The sequence below is a fragment of the Anguilla rostrata genome, chromosome 7 (genome assembly GCF_018555375.3).
Source record: "Anguilla rostrata isolate EN2019 chromosome 7, ASM1855537v3, whole genome shotgun sequence".
In the NCBI taxonomy this organism is placed as follows: Eukaryota; Metazoa; Chordata; class Actinopteri; order Anguilliformes; family Anguillidae; genus Anguilla; species Anguilla rostrata.
Genome location: NC_057939.1, coordinates 45,495,290 through 45,515,001, shown reverse-complemented (window position 1 = coordinate 45,515,001; position 19,712 = coordinate 45,495,290). Strand labels below are relative to the sequence as shown.

At 41.4% G+C, this 19,712-nt stretch overlaps 1 protein-coding gene across 5 annotated transcripts in view; it reads left to right on the top strand.

The window, feature by feature from the left end:
- Positions 1-3,885: 3,885 nt before the first annotated feature.
- The window catches only part of LOC135259827 (serine/threonine-protein kinase DCLK2-like), a 36,286-nt gene continuing 20,459 nt past the window's right edge, over positions 3,886-19,712 (top strand). For all 5 annotated transcript variants that reach the window (XM_064344648.1, XM_064344647.1, XM_064344650.1 and 2 more), the window contains exons 1-3: positions 3,886-4,976; positions 7,950-8,332; positions 19,498-19,627. In XM_064344648.1, the coding sequence (XP_064200718.1) occupies positions 4,574-4,976; positions 7,950-8,332; positions 19,498-19,627 (916 nt within the window). In that variant the 5' untranslated portion in view covers positions 3,886-4,573. The remainder of the gene's footprint in view (positions 4,977-7,949; positions 8,333-19,497; positions 19,628-19,712) is intronic.

The window sequence follows — 19,712 nt, the reverse complement described above, 5'->3', positions numbered from 1 at the left end:
GAGGCCATAATGTTAATTCAATTTTCAAAGAAGGAAATGACACATTCAACCTGCAAGTGGCAAAAATAAATCACTTTCACACTAAATAAACCAAATCACACACAAATATAAGCACAATATAAATATCATGAACAAGTCCAATTGCTGTTACATTCAATTATCTGGTTTATGTTTAAAATAAGATGACTTTCTATTAATAGTAGAAGCCCACTAGTGGAGTCCTTTTGTTTGTCATTTTCACAGTGAAATAAATGGTTGTACCGAAATTCAGTCTGCAATAACACTACATCTAGCAAAAAAGTTACAACCTGACTGAGGTGCCTGGTTTAAAACTACATAATCAACTCAAAACCTGTTATATGGCAGTCCTGAGCTTTATTTCTGATTCTTGTGTGTGTGTTTGTATGAGCGTTTGTGTGTGCATGCGTGTGTGTGAGCATTTTTGTGTGTGTGTGTGAGTGCACATGTTTACTAAAAGCTCTGAATGATGAAAAATGGTATAAAATGCGGCTTCTGGAAAAGCTACAGAGTCCCTGAACAGCAGAATGGGGCATTTTCTTCGTTATTTTGAGATAATTGATGGGTGACAGTTTTCCTGCCAAAGACTCCTGCCAAGTTTCTCACACACCGACATCTGTTCATTACAAGAGGAAGCTCAACTATGAATCACTTAACGCCTGTCACATTGCTCCGCCCAGGACTAATTAAACTATTAGTGTCCTCCCATTTGAATAACACGACAAATTCTGTTTTTTTAATGCATTCAAACAAAATTGAGAGTAAGGAAAACTAACCAAATTCTAACAGAATCAAAATAGAGAAAATTATCATCTAAATATACTTTCTTCAAGTTCGGGAGCCATTCCTCTAAAAGCCACAATTTCATTAAAATATGCAAGCAAGCACTTCAATTGGTTTTATATAATTTCATTTAATTTCATCAAGGGCTCAATGAATAAGTGGGCATTCAAAGCACACAGCACACAGAGAGCTGCACAAGATGCCATGTCACATGAAACCATATTTAGTTGACTGCCGTGATCCCAATGCTTGCATTGTGTCAGTACAGTGGTCCTCCTGTATAAAAAGTTCTTTAATTTCTACACATGGTGAAACCAAACTGTATTTAAAAAATTCTCTTTAATGAAACCTTAGAATTTGCTCTTTAACCGCATGTGAATTGTCTGATTACAAATATAAAATTGTGGAGTACTGAGCCAAATCAATAAAAAAATATGTAATTGTAAAAAAAACTTTACAAAGCTCACTGTACATATAGCACATGATAATGCATCTAATTGGTCAATAACAGTGACTATATACAGTGAGCTCCATAATGTTCGCCTGAGACAAAAAAAAAGAACCATTAACAGAAAGAGAATATTAAGTCACGGCCAAATAATGAAAGATAGTTCAGGAGATTGTTGTGTAATAGTCTCTGTTGTGCTTTTATTATTTCCACTATTTTAACATTTGCATTTTGTGACAGCTGTTTGCTTCATAAAATTAATTAAATGACTTCAGCATCCTTTAACTATGGTGCACAGACAGGAATTCAAGTTCAGCAATTCAGGTCATTAAAATGGTGATGTTTCTTGTTAGAGCTAACAGGGATAATGTGGTTGTAATGACTATTTTATATTCTACCAGCAGGTGGCATAAGTGTACGGCACACTTGGTGCCAGCGGCACTGCAGTGAAAATATGAATTCTCTGCATGCAAATCCTGTGCTGGTCCCGCCAGCTGTTGAATTATATATATTATATTATATTATTTAAATATTCTATATTATTATGCGCATTTGAATTTTGAGAACGCTTGCATTGTAGTCAGTGCCGTAATAGAAGGAACTGAAGTTAGTGTACATCTTTGAGCAAGACGTGTTGCCGACACCCATGCTTCACTATGGCATTTGTAATACTCCATGTGTCATACTCACTGACTGTAAAACATGTAAAACATGTCGATAAATATTCATGAATAAATTAAAATGAGAAATACATCAGATATATTTGTACAAACACACACACGCAGACACACATACACACACATATCATAATAATAGTTTTACCTCGCATGTGATTATATTCTAATGATTATATTTTAAATGACCTGTCACTAACATTTGTACATTGTTTTAGCAGAACTACAGTAATAATAAATGCAAAATGATGTGTTAAAATGCAGGCATGACCACTCACACCAGTATGCCAAAGTATAAAAACATTATATTACCCAGAAAGCCCTGGGCTTGGACTCAACCACTAACCATATCAGGGCAGTTTTAATGAGTACATAGGAGTATTACCATTGATTGTTTTACACTGGTAGAATGGATGTTTCTTTTTTAGGCTTATTTCAGTTGGATGATTTCTTAAATTCCACCTACAGTTGGTCTATAATTACAATCCTACATGACCACTTTCAGATCACTGGACTATTGCACTGTCTAGAAACAATGATAAAATACATAATTGGCTTACAGTCAGTTATGCCACACGCCTCTACTGCAACTTTTTTATGCTTATCTTTTTTATAAAGAAAAACATGATATTATTGTTTACAGTATGTATATGTCCTTTCACAGCCTTACACTATTTTTTTCTTTCTGTTTTCTTTCTCAAGCATACAGCAATGTCTAAGATTTGAACCTATAATCCCTGAAACAAAAGTCTGTTTCCTTACCCAATAAAAAAAAACATTGATGCCCTGTCATAATTTATGTCCAGAGCTTCAGAGTAGTGTAGAATTAAAGTATTTATTTGATACACTGAAAAGATGAGGGCTGTTACACTCGCTAAACTATGCAAAACCACCACATGATTGACTATCACAACAGTGAATGATATTTAATAATTTACATTTAATAAGAATGTTACAAATATATATGTCCTAAGGTTGTTAGCCTACTGAAAAAAAAATATATATGAATTTTTATCAAGTTAGATTCAATTCATATTCAAACGACTGAATTGAAAGGGAGTTTAAATCTCAGCGCTGTTCCAAATTGCTCTGGAGCACAGATAAACAGCCATGACAATGAACGTTCAAAAAAAGAAAAAGGAAAGGTATTTGAGTGTCTCACGTTTTTAAAATATACCATCTCTGTCAGGTCTATTCACTCAGACTGCTTCGGACATATTCCTCAGCTTTTATTTAGCTTGTTGTGCTTGTCTGCATTATATGTGTTTATATGTGAGTGGATGACGGCGGTACTTTTCTCTCACACTCTGAAAACAGCAAATAATACAAATGAAGGTTGGCATCAGTGTGCTTCTCACGTACATGTTATTAAGTCAGCCCCAATTAGCATTAGCAGACTGAAAAGCACGTTTTCACTGCCTTTAGTTCTTTAGCTTTTATCTCAAATCAGCGTAATATTTGCTGTCAATAATGATTTATGGATTGCAACTCTAATATCCTAACTGCACGTTCTGGACATTGCTTCTGTTGAAATTATATAGAAATGTGTATTCCTGAATTTATGTGTAACTTGCAAAATGCCTCCCCACACACCATTAAAAAAGTTTTTTTTTTTTTACAGAACACTTCCCATATTCATCTAATATGGCTGTCTAGTTTAAAAAATATGTAGGCCCACCGATGGAGTAGAAGGACAAATAAATAGACAGGCCTAATTATAACCACATTAGTTAGCAATACCAAATTAGCTTTGAACAGGTGGAATTTTATGTAGAATTTATATCTGGCTGTACAAACAATACCATAAATGTGTCATAGTTCCAAACATAAATATCCAGGGGATTTATACTTGCGATCATAAAATATCCACGTCAGGGAACCCTGGCTTAAAGAGAGGAATCGCTTTAGGACCCAGCAGACGAGCTCCTGCAGCGATGACTCGAATACTGTACACCTGCTGTATTGCTGAGCAGGGAGGTCGCTAGAGGATCCGCGAAAGGGGAGGATTCACGTTTTATGCGGTCCTCTCAACCCCATCTATATATACCAGCAATGGTATTATCCTATTTGAAATTATTTATTTATAAAGCGGCCTATTATAACTAAACAAAGATAAAGAACTTCTTGTTTATAATGCTTCGTATAAGGAAAGCATCTACCCAAAAACAGCAAGCTGGACAACGTTCTCAACAAACGTAGGATGATCCGCGAACGAATGGCTGCTAACATAGCTAATTTCAATGAAGACTGCTGCATTTTTTCGGAAAAAAAATTATTACGACCGACAATCATTGTCGTTTGACTACTTGCAAAGGACTCAATGTGGATTTGCACTAGGTTATGAAAATGAGGTTGTAAACCGCCGTCGCAGGTTCTGAAGCTTTTGGAGGATTGTGAAAGAGGACTGTTGTATTGTGTAAAAAGCAAATCAGTGTCGATGAATAGCACCACAAGGAATGATATGAAATTTAAGACACCCTGGGGATACTGCTTCTGCTAAGACTATTTCCAGAAATCTCAATCAAAATTGATTGACGACATCCTATTGTTTTTTTCCGAATCATCAAAGAACGCTTCTGACGACAGGGGTTACCCCAGCTCGTTGAAGATACAGTCAGATCACCGCACGTTTACTCACGAATATACAGCAATGTCTCTCCACAGAAGCATCGAACTGGAGCACTTCGAGGAACGGGACAAGGCGCATCGCTCTACTCGAGCCGTGGGCTCGAGCTCGCAGTCTGGGTCCAGGGCAAATAGTCTGGTTCCCAGCCCAGCTCATAGCGCCAATTGTAGTTTGTATCGCACCCGCACATTGCAGGCGCTAAGTTCCGAGAAGAAAGCCAAGAAAGTTAGATTTTACCGAAATGGAGACAAATATTTCAAGGGTTTGGTGTATGCGGTTTCCAACGACCGCTTCCGGTCCTTCGACGCTCTGCTGATGGAACTGACCAGGTCACTGTCGGACAACATGAACCTGCCCCAAGGAGTGCGAAGCATATATTCTTTGGATGGAACAAGGAAGATTTTAAGCCTGGAAGAGTTAGTAGAAGGTAACAGCGACCTCCAAGAGAAAGCATGTCCACTTGAAAATATAAAGACACGCATGAATTTAAGAGCAACTCACAATTTATTAAATAGCCTACACGAGTGGTTGTTGCATTTGTCAGAGAATGAGTTAGTATTGCACTATGCTAGCAGAATACACGTATTTTGTCAGCACAGGTTTTACAGTTGCGCCACTGCGGTGCTCAGTGAATTATCAGTGTCAAATCAGCCCTGGTAGGGTAGGCTGCATTTGAGTATTCCTCTTGGAATCACAACTATTAGAGTTATATGATCACATTAAGGTAGTAGCTACATTCAGGCGCTCCAAAAATGCAGGGTCACAGACTTTCACATTAACGTGTGGCATTAATGATTTAAGTCTATTCCAATTTGTCATCGTTCAGTAGGCCTACAATGGAGTGTAATGTGTGGCACTACTATCCTACCACAGAGGTATCACCACAAGGCATCACGCTAACGCAACACAATGTTCTGTCCACGTGCAGTGATGACGCAGTACCGATGCAGGTCACATTGCTAATACGTTATAGACACGTAGAAATGTGTATTTATTCACAGACATAAAAAATGTACACATGTTCAAATCATGCGACTCTTATTCTTTTACATTTTACCAACGCCTACAGTGCAAACACGTTTTGACTTAAGTCGCTAAGCTTTGCAGGCTATTCGGAACTAAACTTGTTTGTCTGTGAATTATCACAGTGAATTATTTAGATGCAGGTGTCCAACCGGTTTAGACATGACTGCCAATGTGAAAAATATTTAAGATACTAAGCTAAGCTACTAGAAGAATGAAAAATAAATAAATCATGGCATAGGTTCAGCACTACGGACAGCTCTCACTACACTCAAGGTAGTAGGAGTAGAGACATAATTTTACTGCTTTATTTTTGCATTGTATCCAAGAATAAAGAATAAAACGACCTTAAGTACCATATATATATATTTCTTCAAGCTTGTTTCTATCTGTTCATTTAAACTAATTATTTCTGTCAAGTCCCATTCATAACAGTTTCCGGAGTTAACATATTGTAGTCGTGCTATGTTTGGTTCAGTATCAGCCTTCAGATAATGGCAACATACGTCACACATCTTTTGAATTATTGCAAAAGTCTGTGCACATCTTTGTGCCCCAAATACCTCTTAGAAAGAGAGAAGAGCCGCTAGAAAACAAAATACTGACGCAAAGTACAAATGAAAAAGACCCTCGCGTGAACAAGTGCTGTTGCTGCCCTTCCTGTCTGGCTCACTAAGGAAGTGCATGTGTTTAACAGTGATATTCCAAAACAATAGCTACCCCCTCCTCTCGTAGTTTCCATTCTGCAGAGCTCACGTTATTTTTTTAAAGGGCTATGGACTGCACTATAACAGGGATAATATTTTTAAAGAGCCTCATCCTTTTGAATCTCATCTCAACATATACATCATAAGGTTGCATAATTGAGCCTGTGAATAGATCTTTTCTTCCACGGAGAACATTAACTCACTGACTTCCATTGTAAGGCTCACAGTTCTCTAGCTGCTCCGATTGTCCGATTCTGACAACATGTGAAAAAAATACAATGCGACATATTAAGATTGAGCATGTTTAACGTTTTCTAGGAAACTGCCAAGATGTCCGTTGCATGTTGGTTATTATTTCGGCATCTTGCCAGGTGGAGAATGGAGGAAACCCTTCTCCCCCCTGTCTGCTCACAAACATGGTTCTGTCTGAGCTGTTGCCTGCAGCTAATCCCGTAAGGACGGGTTTCATCTGACTGCTGCTCCGTTTGAGCTCTTCGCTATCTCGTGCGGAGAGATGGGTGGTCTTTTTAAGATTAACGGATGCCTGGCCGTTGATGAGAGGCGTTCTGTAGATCGTTAGCATACGTCAGTGATCACACGAGTGCGTGAAGCACCCTGACGCCGGCAGTGCGGAGCATACGTTCCATTTGAACTTTAAGGGAGACACTGCTGGACCACCTAGTCTCACGTCGTCAGACGTAAAGTCACACAAGCATACTAGTAATTAATTCCTATGAAAATTTTGGAGTGACATGTCTTCCTGTCTCCACCAAAGACTGGGATGGGATGGAGAGATATTCACCACATCTCTGGTCAATGCAGGGTTAAAAAAGCTGCTTCAGTAACATTTTCTCCTGTTGGGTTTTTTATTGCTTGGTGTCACACATCTTGTGTTAATTGAAATGGCCTTGAAATGACTGTGTTTATTGAAATGTGCTGAATGACTGAATTTCATCAGATAGGAGCCGTATCACGCAGAGATTTCAAGCGCATACTATCATTAACTTCCCGTTCCATGGCTTAGCTGTAGCATGGCTATAGCACAATGTCGTTGGCTCTGTAGAAAACACAATGCCACGTTAGAGTGTTTAATTATATGTGTACACACTGTGTTATGTGAAGGAGGTTTAGCCTGTACTACAAGCCGCCTCTTGGAATGCATTTCAAACTCAGAAACAGGAATGGCATGTCTATGAAACAATGTATCACTGTGTCAGGATTTTTGACAGGTTTTTTGACATTCAACCTTTGTAGATTTTTAAGAAGTACAGTATAGATCAGCTGCAGGCAGTGAAGCCAAATATCTATGTTTAATATTTAATATTTAAATTTGAAAAAATTGCAGATAAAGACCCCTGGCCTCCTAATTAATTGCAACTTTTTTTGGATTTACCTTCACCTAATAAAAATAGGCTTAACTATTCAGATAAGATCAGTTAACCTTGCATGCATTGCATTAATTGCATGCATTTTATTTAATGCGACTTACTCAGGATACGCTAATATGTACCAGGCAAAAAAAATGGTTGCAATTCCCCATAATGGTTGCAATACTCTTTGCGGCCAAAAGCATTTTTCATCAGATAGTTTGCAGGAAAGAAGGGATGACATGACAGGAAGTGTGGAATGGTGCAGCCGATCTGAACTCCTCCCCCCCTCCCACATTGCAGGGGAGAGCTACGTCTGCGCCTCGAACGAGCCCTTCCGCAAGGTGGACTACACCAAGAACGTGAACCCCAACTGGGGCGTGAACGTGCGGGTGGCGGCGGCCGCGGCGGCGGCAGCGACGGCGGCGGCGGTGGCCTCGGGGGGCGTGGCCGTGCGCTCGCACTCCGCCCTGTCCCAGCGGAGCGAGTCGCGGGAGAGCAAGGACTTCATCAAGCCCAAGCTGGTGACGGTGATCCGCAGCGGCGTGAAGCCGCGCAAGGCCGTGCGCATCCTGCTCAACAAGAAGACCGCCCACTCCTTCGAGCAGGTGCTCACCGACATCACCGACGCCATCAAGCTGGACTCCGGCGCGGTGAAACGCCTCTACACGCTGGACGGGAAGCAGGTAAGGCCCATTCCCCGGGTCCTCTGTTGGGTATTAGCGGGTCAGAACCGGACTTGGGTCAAATACGTATTTGTTTTGGATTCAACTATTTTTCTACGCTTTACTTCATTTTGTCTGGTGTATTGGAACCAAAGAAAAACTCTCAAAAATTACAAACCCCACCTTCTGTTCATGCTCAATTACACCAGGCAAGATCAATAGAGCACAGAAAAGTATTTGAATCCAAAACAAATACATATTTGACTCAGGTCTGGTGAGAACCATAATATTGGTCACAGCTATGCAGCCTGTGTACCATGAAAAGACCATCTTCATACAGATGATACACTGTCCAGCTTGTGAAATCAAATGCCCTATTTCAAACTCTGCTTGTAGAAATCGTGCTGTTAAATTCAGCTAAATCTGTGCACCAGATGGGCAGCATGCGTCCCTCTGGGACATTTACAAAGGCTTCATGTCCTGCCATTTCAAGAGCTGTCAAAACTGCTGGAATAGAGATGTAACAAAATCATTTTGTAAGACTTGCTAAAACCAGACCTCAGAAGGTAACTGCTGCTCGATGCAATGGGAGCATCATAAACGTTACTGATATGCTTTCTATATTGGTCCTATTTTTAATACACTTACAACATAATATAGGAAATATTATAGGCACAATCTCTCCTCCAGTTTGGCCTGCAAGGAACAATGATCTCTGCCAATACAGGATGTTAAATCCACCCCAGTTCCACAGACAAGGAGTTGAAATGTGCCGTGGTCACATGACAGAGGTGCAAACCAGACTTTCTCAGAGTCTGTCTGCTGGAATGCAGGCGGCTGATGCTCGGTGATGATGTCATCAGGGATTTGCCCGGGCTGCAGTGAATCATAATGAGGCCTCGAAGGCAGTCTGACTGTCTGAGGCTTCCTGGGATTTTGGAGGGAAATCACCACAGTTAGGATTTTTTTTCCCCATCTGTTCTTTTGTTTAATTTACTATTTGAATTATGCAAATAAATGCTTTGAAATGAATGGGTAATCAAGGTATAAAAATTTCATGGTTATGAGAAATGTTTTTTTAATCACAAGCAAGTGTGTGAATCGGGTAGCACTTAATTTTCAGGTTTTTTTGGGGGGGAAGATTAGTAAATATAATAGAATACACTTCGAATAGGTGTCATGCACATCTTGAGGCTCTGTTATTTTATTCTATCAAACTGCCAAGGTTTGTGAATCAGTGCGAATGAGCAGTAAGAATTATGACTACAGTATAGTATATAAACCATAGATGTCTGTTTAGAGGTTCATGTTTCCATAGAAACTGTAGGTTAAAATTCCACACATAGTCGGCAGATACACACTCAGCTTAGTCTAGTAAAGCAATGGTGAAGACATATTGGACAAAGAGCTACTCTTCACAGTGACACAAACAGTGAATAAAAACGTCAGGGAGCTACGCTTAGCCTTATTCACGCAACACCGATCCCTCAACCTTGTCGTTTCTTTGCTCCTTGAGTCCTGCCGAGTGATGAGAAAGATACTCATTTATGACTGAGATTACTATATATATAATATATATATATATATATATATATATATATATATACTTTCATGGTGAACTTGTTAAGGAACAATCTAGAGATTTCTAATGACAATAAAAATTAATTAAGATGAATCAAGAGTTTTGTGAAGGTACAAATTCTAACCATGACATTTTTAGTCGATATCTCTAAATGTGGAGATGGAAGTTGCATTTTCAATGAAAGTATGGAAAGAAAATAGTGAGAACAAAATCACGAGGGAAATTTTGGTTGGATATTATAATCCACATAGCATGTCTGTGCTTATTGTGCTGTGCGCAGTTTAGCACGCATACTGCTTTCAGTGAATAGCTCCCGTACTTGCCTACTGGCTGATTACCTTGTGCTGGAAATATAATTGTTGCATTTTGGTGCATTCATTGCAGTACAGTTCTTATGCTCGTCTGGGTCGGCCATATTAAATAAACAGAAATATGAATTCAAATTAAAATATAATGATATGTGTTCATATAGGATAACTACAGATATAATTTCATTTAAAATACATATTAATTCAATGTATTTCCGATAATGCCTTTAACTGCTAGGTTTGGAAAGGTAGCCCTCGTTTCTCTTCACCACACACAAAGCAATGGATTTGGTCCTCCTTACCGTGTCCTCCAAAAACCATTATGCTTCTTGATAGAATGAAATAACATCTTGTGTCCTTATACGTCAGTCATTTTTAAACTGTAAAAAGAAAAACTGTAACATTACAGCTAGTAAACGCCAAAGTAACGCTGAAACCCTGAAATGGCTTAGAAAATGGTTTCAGGTCTGGTTTCAGCCTTTTTTTCTGGTTTCTTAGTCTTAAGTCATTTATGGGGATTAGGAGGACATTCAAAAAGCCATTGCATGCTAGTGAATGCTAAAATAGATGTTGAGTATCTGTGTCACACCCAGAGTAAAGTAAAATTAGATTTTTGGGGAACATCTCATCACTTAAATTTTTGCGTTTTACATTATCGTAAAATGGCCATCTGTCTCTGTATTTATAAATTGATTAGGGACTTCCCATAGGGCAGGAAATAGCTCACAAATGAGGTGAATACAAAGGGATAATCTTACGGAAACGATTTGAAACGATATCCCATCTGAGCTGATGTCCTCCTTCTATCAATAGCAACATGCTTTGTTTACCTGTCATACATGTTTGTGACATGAATCCTTAACTGCAGAATGCTTAGAGGGTGGATATTCTGGAACAGAAAGATTAAATGTATTACAGGCTCTTAGTGATCGCCCAGTCCTTTTCCCACATTTTCTTCAGTGCACACCACATGCTTTCATAATGGAGTGAAAGCTGAGAACCTTCGCCATATTAAAATGTCAGTGCGTTCTACGCACAGAGGCTGGGGGAGGGTACGATGTTTGTTGAGCGCACAGAGAGGATGTTGGTCTCGGATCACTCCATGTTTGAACCCCCATATCACCCCCCCCTGGGGAATCCACCCCGCCAGGCACAAACTGCTCAGTCCTGTGCCTGCTCCCTCAACATCTCTGTGTGCATCTCTATGTGCACACAAATCACATTATACAGGGAAAAAATGCTTAAATTGTACACATGAAAGAGTGGTTTGTACGCCTGTGCAGTAGATTCTCCATGTAGAATGTTGCAGTGCTTTGCAATACATTTTAGAGGTCTAGCCTTCTTAAAACAGAGGTAATATAACCAACAATATTGGAATTGTTTTTTTTTTGAGGACATTTACCACCCAATTACCGGCACCCCCACGACCCCAGGTTCCAGGTCCCAGCGGCTGGCTCTAAAAACCGATTTAGCTCAGCCGGTGTCACTGCGGATGAATGTGAGCTGGCCCAGACTCCCTCTGCTGTCCCCGTCCTCCGAGGCGGTGCGGAGCAAGATCCCCTCACCCCTCATTACGATCACCCGAAGGAGACAGGCCCGCGTCGGGACACGCCTCACGCGCGCCCGAAAAAGGGCCCCCGTCGCCATTAAAGCAATCGGGCTGTCAGATGTGAGGAGGCGTACCCCGCACCCTGCATTTTCGCGTGTCTGGACACCCACCCACCCCGCGCTCAACCGTGCGGTGAAGAACGTAGCCGGTAATCAGCGTCTCTCTTTTTTAAAAAAGGCCACTCGAAGGAACGTGATCATTAGCATCGCTTTCGCTCAAATTACACCTCGGAGTCAGGCGAACGGAGCCGATAGGGTAGTTATTACCGGCAGCAATCTCCATATTAAACACTGACGCCTCTCCCCGTAGCACTGCTTTAATTCCGCTCCCTGAACACCCCCCCTCCCCCCACCCCCCCCCAACACCGCAGCCCATCACCCCAAGTCTAAGGCTGTAAATTCTCTCTATCCCACGTTTTTGGAGCATCAGCAGTCCACTTCACCCCTGTAAAGCCCAGCTTCAGTGCTCACATGGTTCTGCGGGGTCCTGCTGTGTGAGAGGCAGGGCTTAGTCAGGATGAGGGGGGCCCTGTGCTCTGTTTAAATCCTCTCTGTAGCCTCGTGCGTAGCCTCTTTATGCCAATCATTGCGTGGTGCCCAAAATATAGCCAAGGTTCGGACAGGAGAGAACGTAGTTCTGGGATTTTAATGGATTTCATTTGAGCATATCATTTGCATAATAATAATAATATTAATAATAATAATAATAATAATAATAATAGACACTTCATTAATCATAGTTTCTAGAAAACTATACAGCGTCTTGATTGTTAATGTAAATGTGTTATATTTGAATTAGAATTTGGAGATCTAATAGGTAGATGGATAGATTTCCTGGTACGACGAGTCACCCGTTTCCAGCGGTGCTGCACACTGGGGAGGGGGAAGGGTAATGCTGTATAGTGGTGCCCCCACTGTGAGCTTCCTGTTTGCAGGTTAAGAGGCGGTATCGCTGATGCACCAGAAGACCTGTAAAAGGCACTTAATGCTCGGGCCCCGGGGTACACCACCAAACCAGACCCCGGCGTCTGATTGGCTATGACGTTTCATAAAATCACTGCGTGATGTTTTTGTGAGGGATTTGTTTGCTCTGGGAAAGCGTACACAGAGAAATCCACTGAAATGTTCTCATGATTGATGAGAAATGACAGGAATCTTTGTGCACATGATATATTTTGTCATGTCTCTGTCCATGTTAGCTTGCAGGAGCACTGGCAGGAGATTAGCATTGTGCCTTATGCAGATGACTCCTTTGCAGGGATTTGTTTTCATATGGTGTGGTGTGCCTGCAAAAGTGATTTTCCTTTTCCTGTTTTTGACAGTGAACTATTTATGTTTAGTGGGTCTCTGAAGTGGAATGAATTATTTATTAGGATGTCAATTTGTCAGGTTGTGTTAAAAAAAATAGGTTTTAACCTCTGTGATAAGACAGGACCTTGACCGCTGTTTTTTAACTTGTTTCATTGAATTAATAAGGGATTCATAGGATTCATATTCCCTGAGGGGTCAATAGAATTTTTTTTAAATAACAGTGATTTAAACTGCAACCCTTACAGTGTATATTATCATTGGCACAGTTATTATGAGATTATTTACCTTTTGGCAACATGAAAAGCCAAATTGACGTTGCAGTCCCTGGGCTAAGTACCAATGGGAGAAGGCCAGGTTTGGATTTGACCGGGTTCCTTGGGATTAAAATCCATACTAACTGGTAAAATACGTATTGATAATCAGAGCAATTATTTAAGAGGTGGTCACAGACGCTTTATTCAAGACACTGAGTCCAGATCTTAACTTATCCTTGACTTAACACCTTATCCTCAGAGCTGCCACCTCTTACAACACAGTATTCCTGTCATTGAACTTGCGTGAAAAGTTCCCTTACATGCACGGCTGTAATTCATACACTGATCACCCAATATGGACGTAAGTACCCTGAAATTAAAGCTGACAGTTTACACTTTAACATCATATTAATTGCTTTTCAAATCCAATGTGCTGGAGTGCAGAGCCAAAACAACAGAAAATGTGTCACTCTCCCAGTGCTTGTATTTAACTGTATACTATTTCCTTATTTGTAACTGTGCATTGATTTAAGCCATTTCAAATAAAAGACTGCTTACAGTCCCAGGGTCACTGAATAATGATAAGACGTAATATCACAGTGAGGTCTAGAGATAGGGGTCCAGATAAAGAGGATTTGGGGGAACGATCAAGCCAGGATATCAGGAAAGTAGTGTGATCGGCTTCACCCTTTGGCCTCATACAGTGGGATCCATTTTGTGGACCTTCACTCTAATGGATTTCCTAGCGCCTGATTAGGCGTATTAATCTCACCTCCTCCTTCTCCACTGAACCATCCACTGTCCACATTTCTGTATAAAACCCTGTCTCAGCAAATGTTCTTTGTGGACCAGTTGAGTGTTAGATGGCGGTGTTTCGCCGCACGGTCCGCACATTGCCTCGAGTCGCGGGCTAAATTGAAGCTGATGCCCCTGGAGATGGGAGCAGGTGCTGGGAGAAAAAAAATAAATAAATAAAAAAATCACCGCAGCGGTTACCGTGGCTGCCACTGAAATTCCATTTCCTGCCGGCTCGATGGCTTAAAATGAGGGATTTCAGAATCGACCGGTGCTCCTCGCTGTACTCTGCTGCTTAGCCTCAGAGTAGAAATATGGACACGGTGTCTGACTGAAAATGCTGTTTGCGGAACCAGCTTATTGTATGATATCATTTTTCATGGGTTAGCTACTATGTATTAATTTTGAATAAATACAGTCACATGATTGGGTCTGCATTCTTGAACTTTGTTGTATCTTCAAGCAGAAGTGCTGTATTATTATTATTATTATTATTATTATTATGGGCAAACCAAAGCTATCTTTTTATTTAGCATTAAATAATCTCTGAGATATTAAAATATTCTGATTTCAATTAAAAAAAGACTCAGATCCCTTCTGAGGATCATTCATTCTTAGAGGACGGAAAATGTTGAATGGATCAAACATCATTTTTTATGCCTTTAAATCTCAAACGCAGTAGCTGTGCGTGGGCGTTGTGCTGGTTGGCTGTTCTGATGACGAATGGGTATGAAAATGTGTTTAAACAGTGCAATTACTCCAGTTCTGACAGATTTACATTCAGTGAGTCACCAATAAACTCTGGAGCTGCCAAAAAAACAGTCCCTGGAAATGTATTTGATCCCTGCTTATACAGTCAATTCCAGTGTGTTTGATTAAGCCTGATTTGTTGGAAATGACGTCTATATTTGCCAAGAAAATGAACTTTTGGTCAATATTTTATAATTTAGTCTATATATCTGCACTGTATGGTTACCACTCCAAATATTTTACAGACATATTTTTCAGCCTCTAATGCTGGTACAAGTACCAGCAGGAAAAATAATTAAAACAAATATTACCATGGAATTTTCTCTGGGCGTTTACCGGCAATTCTCATCTTCTGAACGCAATGAGCTGTGGCTCCCAATGGCTTTTCGAGCGCTTCTGTTTGGGTGGCCGCGTTCGAGTTCTGTATTTCTGAGCGACTCCGCGAGGCAGTTCCGTTGGATGGCCGGTTTGCCTCGCAGACGAGCGGCGCTCTCTGCCGTCTTGCTGCCATGGCAACCGCGTTCTCTGTGGGCATTACGGCAGAGTGGTCCTGCGGAGAGCTCCCTCCCCATTAGTATTCAGCGTGGATTCTGCTGCAGGAAACGGCAACCCCAAAAAGAAGCGTTTGTTCCCCGTGAAAAGCAGGCGCTCTCCTTTCTGTGGCTTTAGGGAAGCCTCAATTAATGCGAGCCCTGGCGTTTCGATTGTGCGGTTCCCTAAACAAAAAGTCTAGGGCTTTTAGAACAGCGAATCTGAGACGTTTTAATTTCTGCTGCAGCAGCTACAGCTGCGCTTCCTTCGACATGGGGTGAAGCAATTTTAAACGGATTAGTACACCCTTGCCCTGGTGCTTTATGTGAATATGATGGGCTGTGTTCTTCAAAAAGAAAAACCCCATTACTTCATTTTTGTAAGTGTGCGGTCAGCACAATCGTGCCGTCACACCTCGCTCGCTAAAATGCATTCACTTCCTGTCAAGTGCAAGCATTTTACCTGGAACATGGCATATTAATTAATTCTGATATAATAGTGTCCAGGTTGCGAGGAATAGTAGTAGTACTATGGCCAAAACGATAGAAGTGAAAATTAACAAACATAAAATGGTGTTGTGTCTCAAAGAAGTAGTACAACAGAGTCAGCAAGAGAGAAATGTCAGTAAATAACATAGTAATTGTTTGGGAATTTTGTGCCGTGGTCGTGGAGCTGGGGTGGGGGGGGGTGGGGGGGTGTCAATGATTTGGGGTCGTGCAGCCACGTTCTCTGCAAAAGCATGTTGAAGGATCATAATGACAGCAGTAATAATCAGCATCCCTAAAATCACCTCACTATTTATGCTGGGCTTTGCTTGATAAAATTAAGGTATTTTTATTGGAATTTTGAAAGAAGATAAGCCGATTTGCTTGCGTAATGGACAGAAGCTTCCCACTCAGCTGTTTCGATAGAACGATCCCCCTCAAACATGTCCCTCCTGCCATAAATTTTTTGGAAAGACTCTATGATACAAGTGCCACAAAAACACAGACTAAATATATTAACAGTCTAAACATAGGCTCTGCTTCCTTCTACAAATACATGTATCTTTGGCAATTTTCAGAGACATCTTTGTTATCTCTGGCAGAGAGGCCTGCAGTTCTTAAGATGATTTCCGTCTGCACTGGGCCATGCTAAGATCTATGAGTCAATCCATGAGACTCCAAACACAAAGTTATATATAGCGGTGATTCCATTAGCTTGAATTAACTGACTTTGGTCGATTCTCAATTTTGTGCAACCAGGCTTTATGGAATTGCATCTCGGACGCATACAAATGAAGGTCAGTTGACTTTTTCAATGTACTACGCCTTAGGAGTTTGTCTCTAAACAGTTGCAGTTTTCTCAAAACAAAGCAGCAATAAAAAAAAATCTGTCTCATATGTTAATTATTTGGTATGCTGCCTATTTGATCAAAAGACAAGATAAGATAAGACCTATGAAGATATAAAAACCAGAGCATATCTGTCAAGTTAGGTACTTAGGTACACTTTACCTGAACACAGACCAGCAGAGGAAACATATAATTAAAAAAAATGTCAGTCATGTTGGTTTGTCAGTCTGACATGGGGCCAGGATGGAAAGTCAGTAGAAGAGAGAGAAGACGTTGATAAAGTAGCGCTAAGTCAAATGCTATGTCTGATCCAAGGGGTAGCAGCACGCAAAAGAACATGAGAATCTCAAACCCAGTCTACAATGAACCTGCCCGACTAGCGCCACCCCCCACAGTAAATAAACCACTGCAAAGGAAGAAACAACTCAAACAAAATCCATGTACGAGCTGCATTGACTGTCTGGGGAGATGCTGACAGACCAGCTCAGTGAGTAAAAAAATACATTACCCAGAATGCTTCACTTCAGTCAATCAGAATGCTTGCCAATAGCTACATACATAAAACACTATTCAGCAAGCAAATAAAGACAAAAACTACATTTTGAGGATCGGGATCAAACTGAAAGCAACTGGGAAAAACACTGCCTTGGTCAGTGTTTGGCAAACATGAAAAAGCTGTTGGTTTCCTAACTCGTGGGTAAAGTATAATTGGAAGGTATTGGTTGTCTGAGCACAGAATGGCTGTGTGAGGTCTGTGAGGAGAACTGTCCCCATCTCTAAATGCTCTGTGTTTGCTGATGTGGAAGCACTGATGCAGCCTCTGAGTCTGCAGGAGGACTCGGCACTGAACATGTCGTCCCCAAGGAGCCAGACAGACATTGTATTCATTGGCCGGTTTGACAAGAGTGGCCTGTTCTGCGGGCAGTGCTGGTTCTCTACTGCTGAGATTAGCAGAGCTCAGTGTTTGTGCGTGTGAGTGTGTGTGTGTGTCTGTATGTTTGCGTGGGGACTGTTTATGCCTGATAGAGCCTGCATGACTACCTGTGACTGTGTGTGTGTGTGTGTGTGTGTGTTTGTACGTGTGCGTGTGTGTATGTGTGTGTGCACGTGACTGTTGGTGCTTGAGAGAGGTTGCATGAGTACCTGTGACTCTGTGTGTGTGTGTGCATGTGTGTGTGTGTGTGTGTGTGTGTGCACGTGACTATTGGTGCTTGAGAGAGGCTGCATGAGTACCTGTGACTCTGTGTGTGTGTGCGTGCACGTGACTGTTGGTGCTGGTGAGAGGCGGCATGAGTATCTATAACTGTGTGCGTGCGTGTGTGTGTGTTTGTGTGTGTGTGTATGTGTGCGTATGTGTGTGCGTGCACGTGACTGTTGGTGCTGGATAGAGGCGGCATGAGTACCTATGACTGTGTGCGCGCGTGTGTGTGTGTGTGTGTGTGTGTGTGTGTTCACGTGCGTGATGAAGTGCCAGCAGAGGAATTGTTAGTCTCCTTAGCAACAGGAATGCCGCAATCAGACATTTTAAGCTGCGGTCTATTTCTAAGCTCCTACACTTTGCTAATTTCCATTTTTTGACATCTCCCGTCATACCGCAGCTTTACTGTCGGAGGATGAATCTTCCACATGTAAATGAGTATTACTTTAAGCATCATTTTTTTGCTGGCTGTTGTTTTCAAATCCTGACAAGATTTCTCATCTAAACATTTTCATTAGACCCATTTTAATTAAAGCATTTGAAAGAAGTCAGCAAGCTGTGGAAACTCTAATTATCCAGCTGTAGGCAGTGATTTGTTACAGGCTTTCAGAAGCCCTCTGATGCTGCATACATGCCCAGTGACAAACAAAAAGACACGCATTTGAATAATGCATCTTTTTGTGCAGTTTGCCAAAAATGGGGGTTCTGCACAAACTGCCCTCTTCAGTATAAGTGTCTGAAATTTGCATCACCTACAGATCAAGCTGTTCATTATCACAGTATAAATGGATTCATCGAGATACTCTCTATTCCAAGTTTAAATTCGGAATTTGCTTCTAAGCCAGCGCCTATAAACCAAAGCGTGGATGACATCATCAATGATGTCATGACTTTGAGGAAGTGAATGGCTCTGGGTGGAATGGGTCTGGGTTCAGTCTGTAGTATGAAGCTAAAGGTACAACAGCATGCACTGTCATTTTAATAGATACGTCTTTTTGTAGTTGTATGGGGGGAAGCTTGAAGTACAATACCTACAGTCGTGTATGATCCAGTTGAAATGGAAAGAAGTGTACATGAAACGAATGGCGTTATAACCCGTATACAGGTGGTCATTCATCACTGATCAGGTTTGAGGAAGGTGGAATGTGCTCAAGTGGAAGTGTCTGGAGGAGCCTTCTTCCCAACTGCCCCACCACAGTGTGTATAACAGTATCTGCTTCCAACCCAAGAGATTGCAGGTTTTATCCTCTCTAGAGGCAAAGCTAATGACTGAACCAACAGAAGTGGCACTAGGCATTAAATAAGACAGGTTTTTAGCTACAATAGCATGACAGGCAGGGGTCCATTTTGGGGAGCTGCTCACCAAATGGCATTAAATCTCAGGAATCAAGATGAGCTCTCACCCTATGAGCTGCCTGGCTTCGGACACGAGTCCCGTAATTGAATCGATCTTACGATCGATTCCCGATGGACAGCACGTCACTGGAATAAACTCCACTTCCTGTCCCTTCTTTAGATCACCTGCCTGCAGGACTTCTTCGGAGACGATGACGTGTTCGTGGCGTGCGGCCCGGAGAAGTACCGCTACGCCCAGGACGACTTCGTGCTGGACCACAGCCGCAAGGCGTCTGCGACCTTCGTCAACGGTGAGCCTCCTGCACACAGGGCTGCCAGTGCGGGTCTATAACCCTCTCAATCACAGAGCCATCTCCCCTGCTGTCTTTCTGCAAA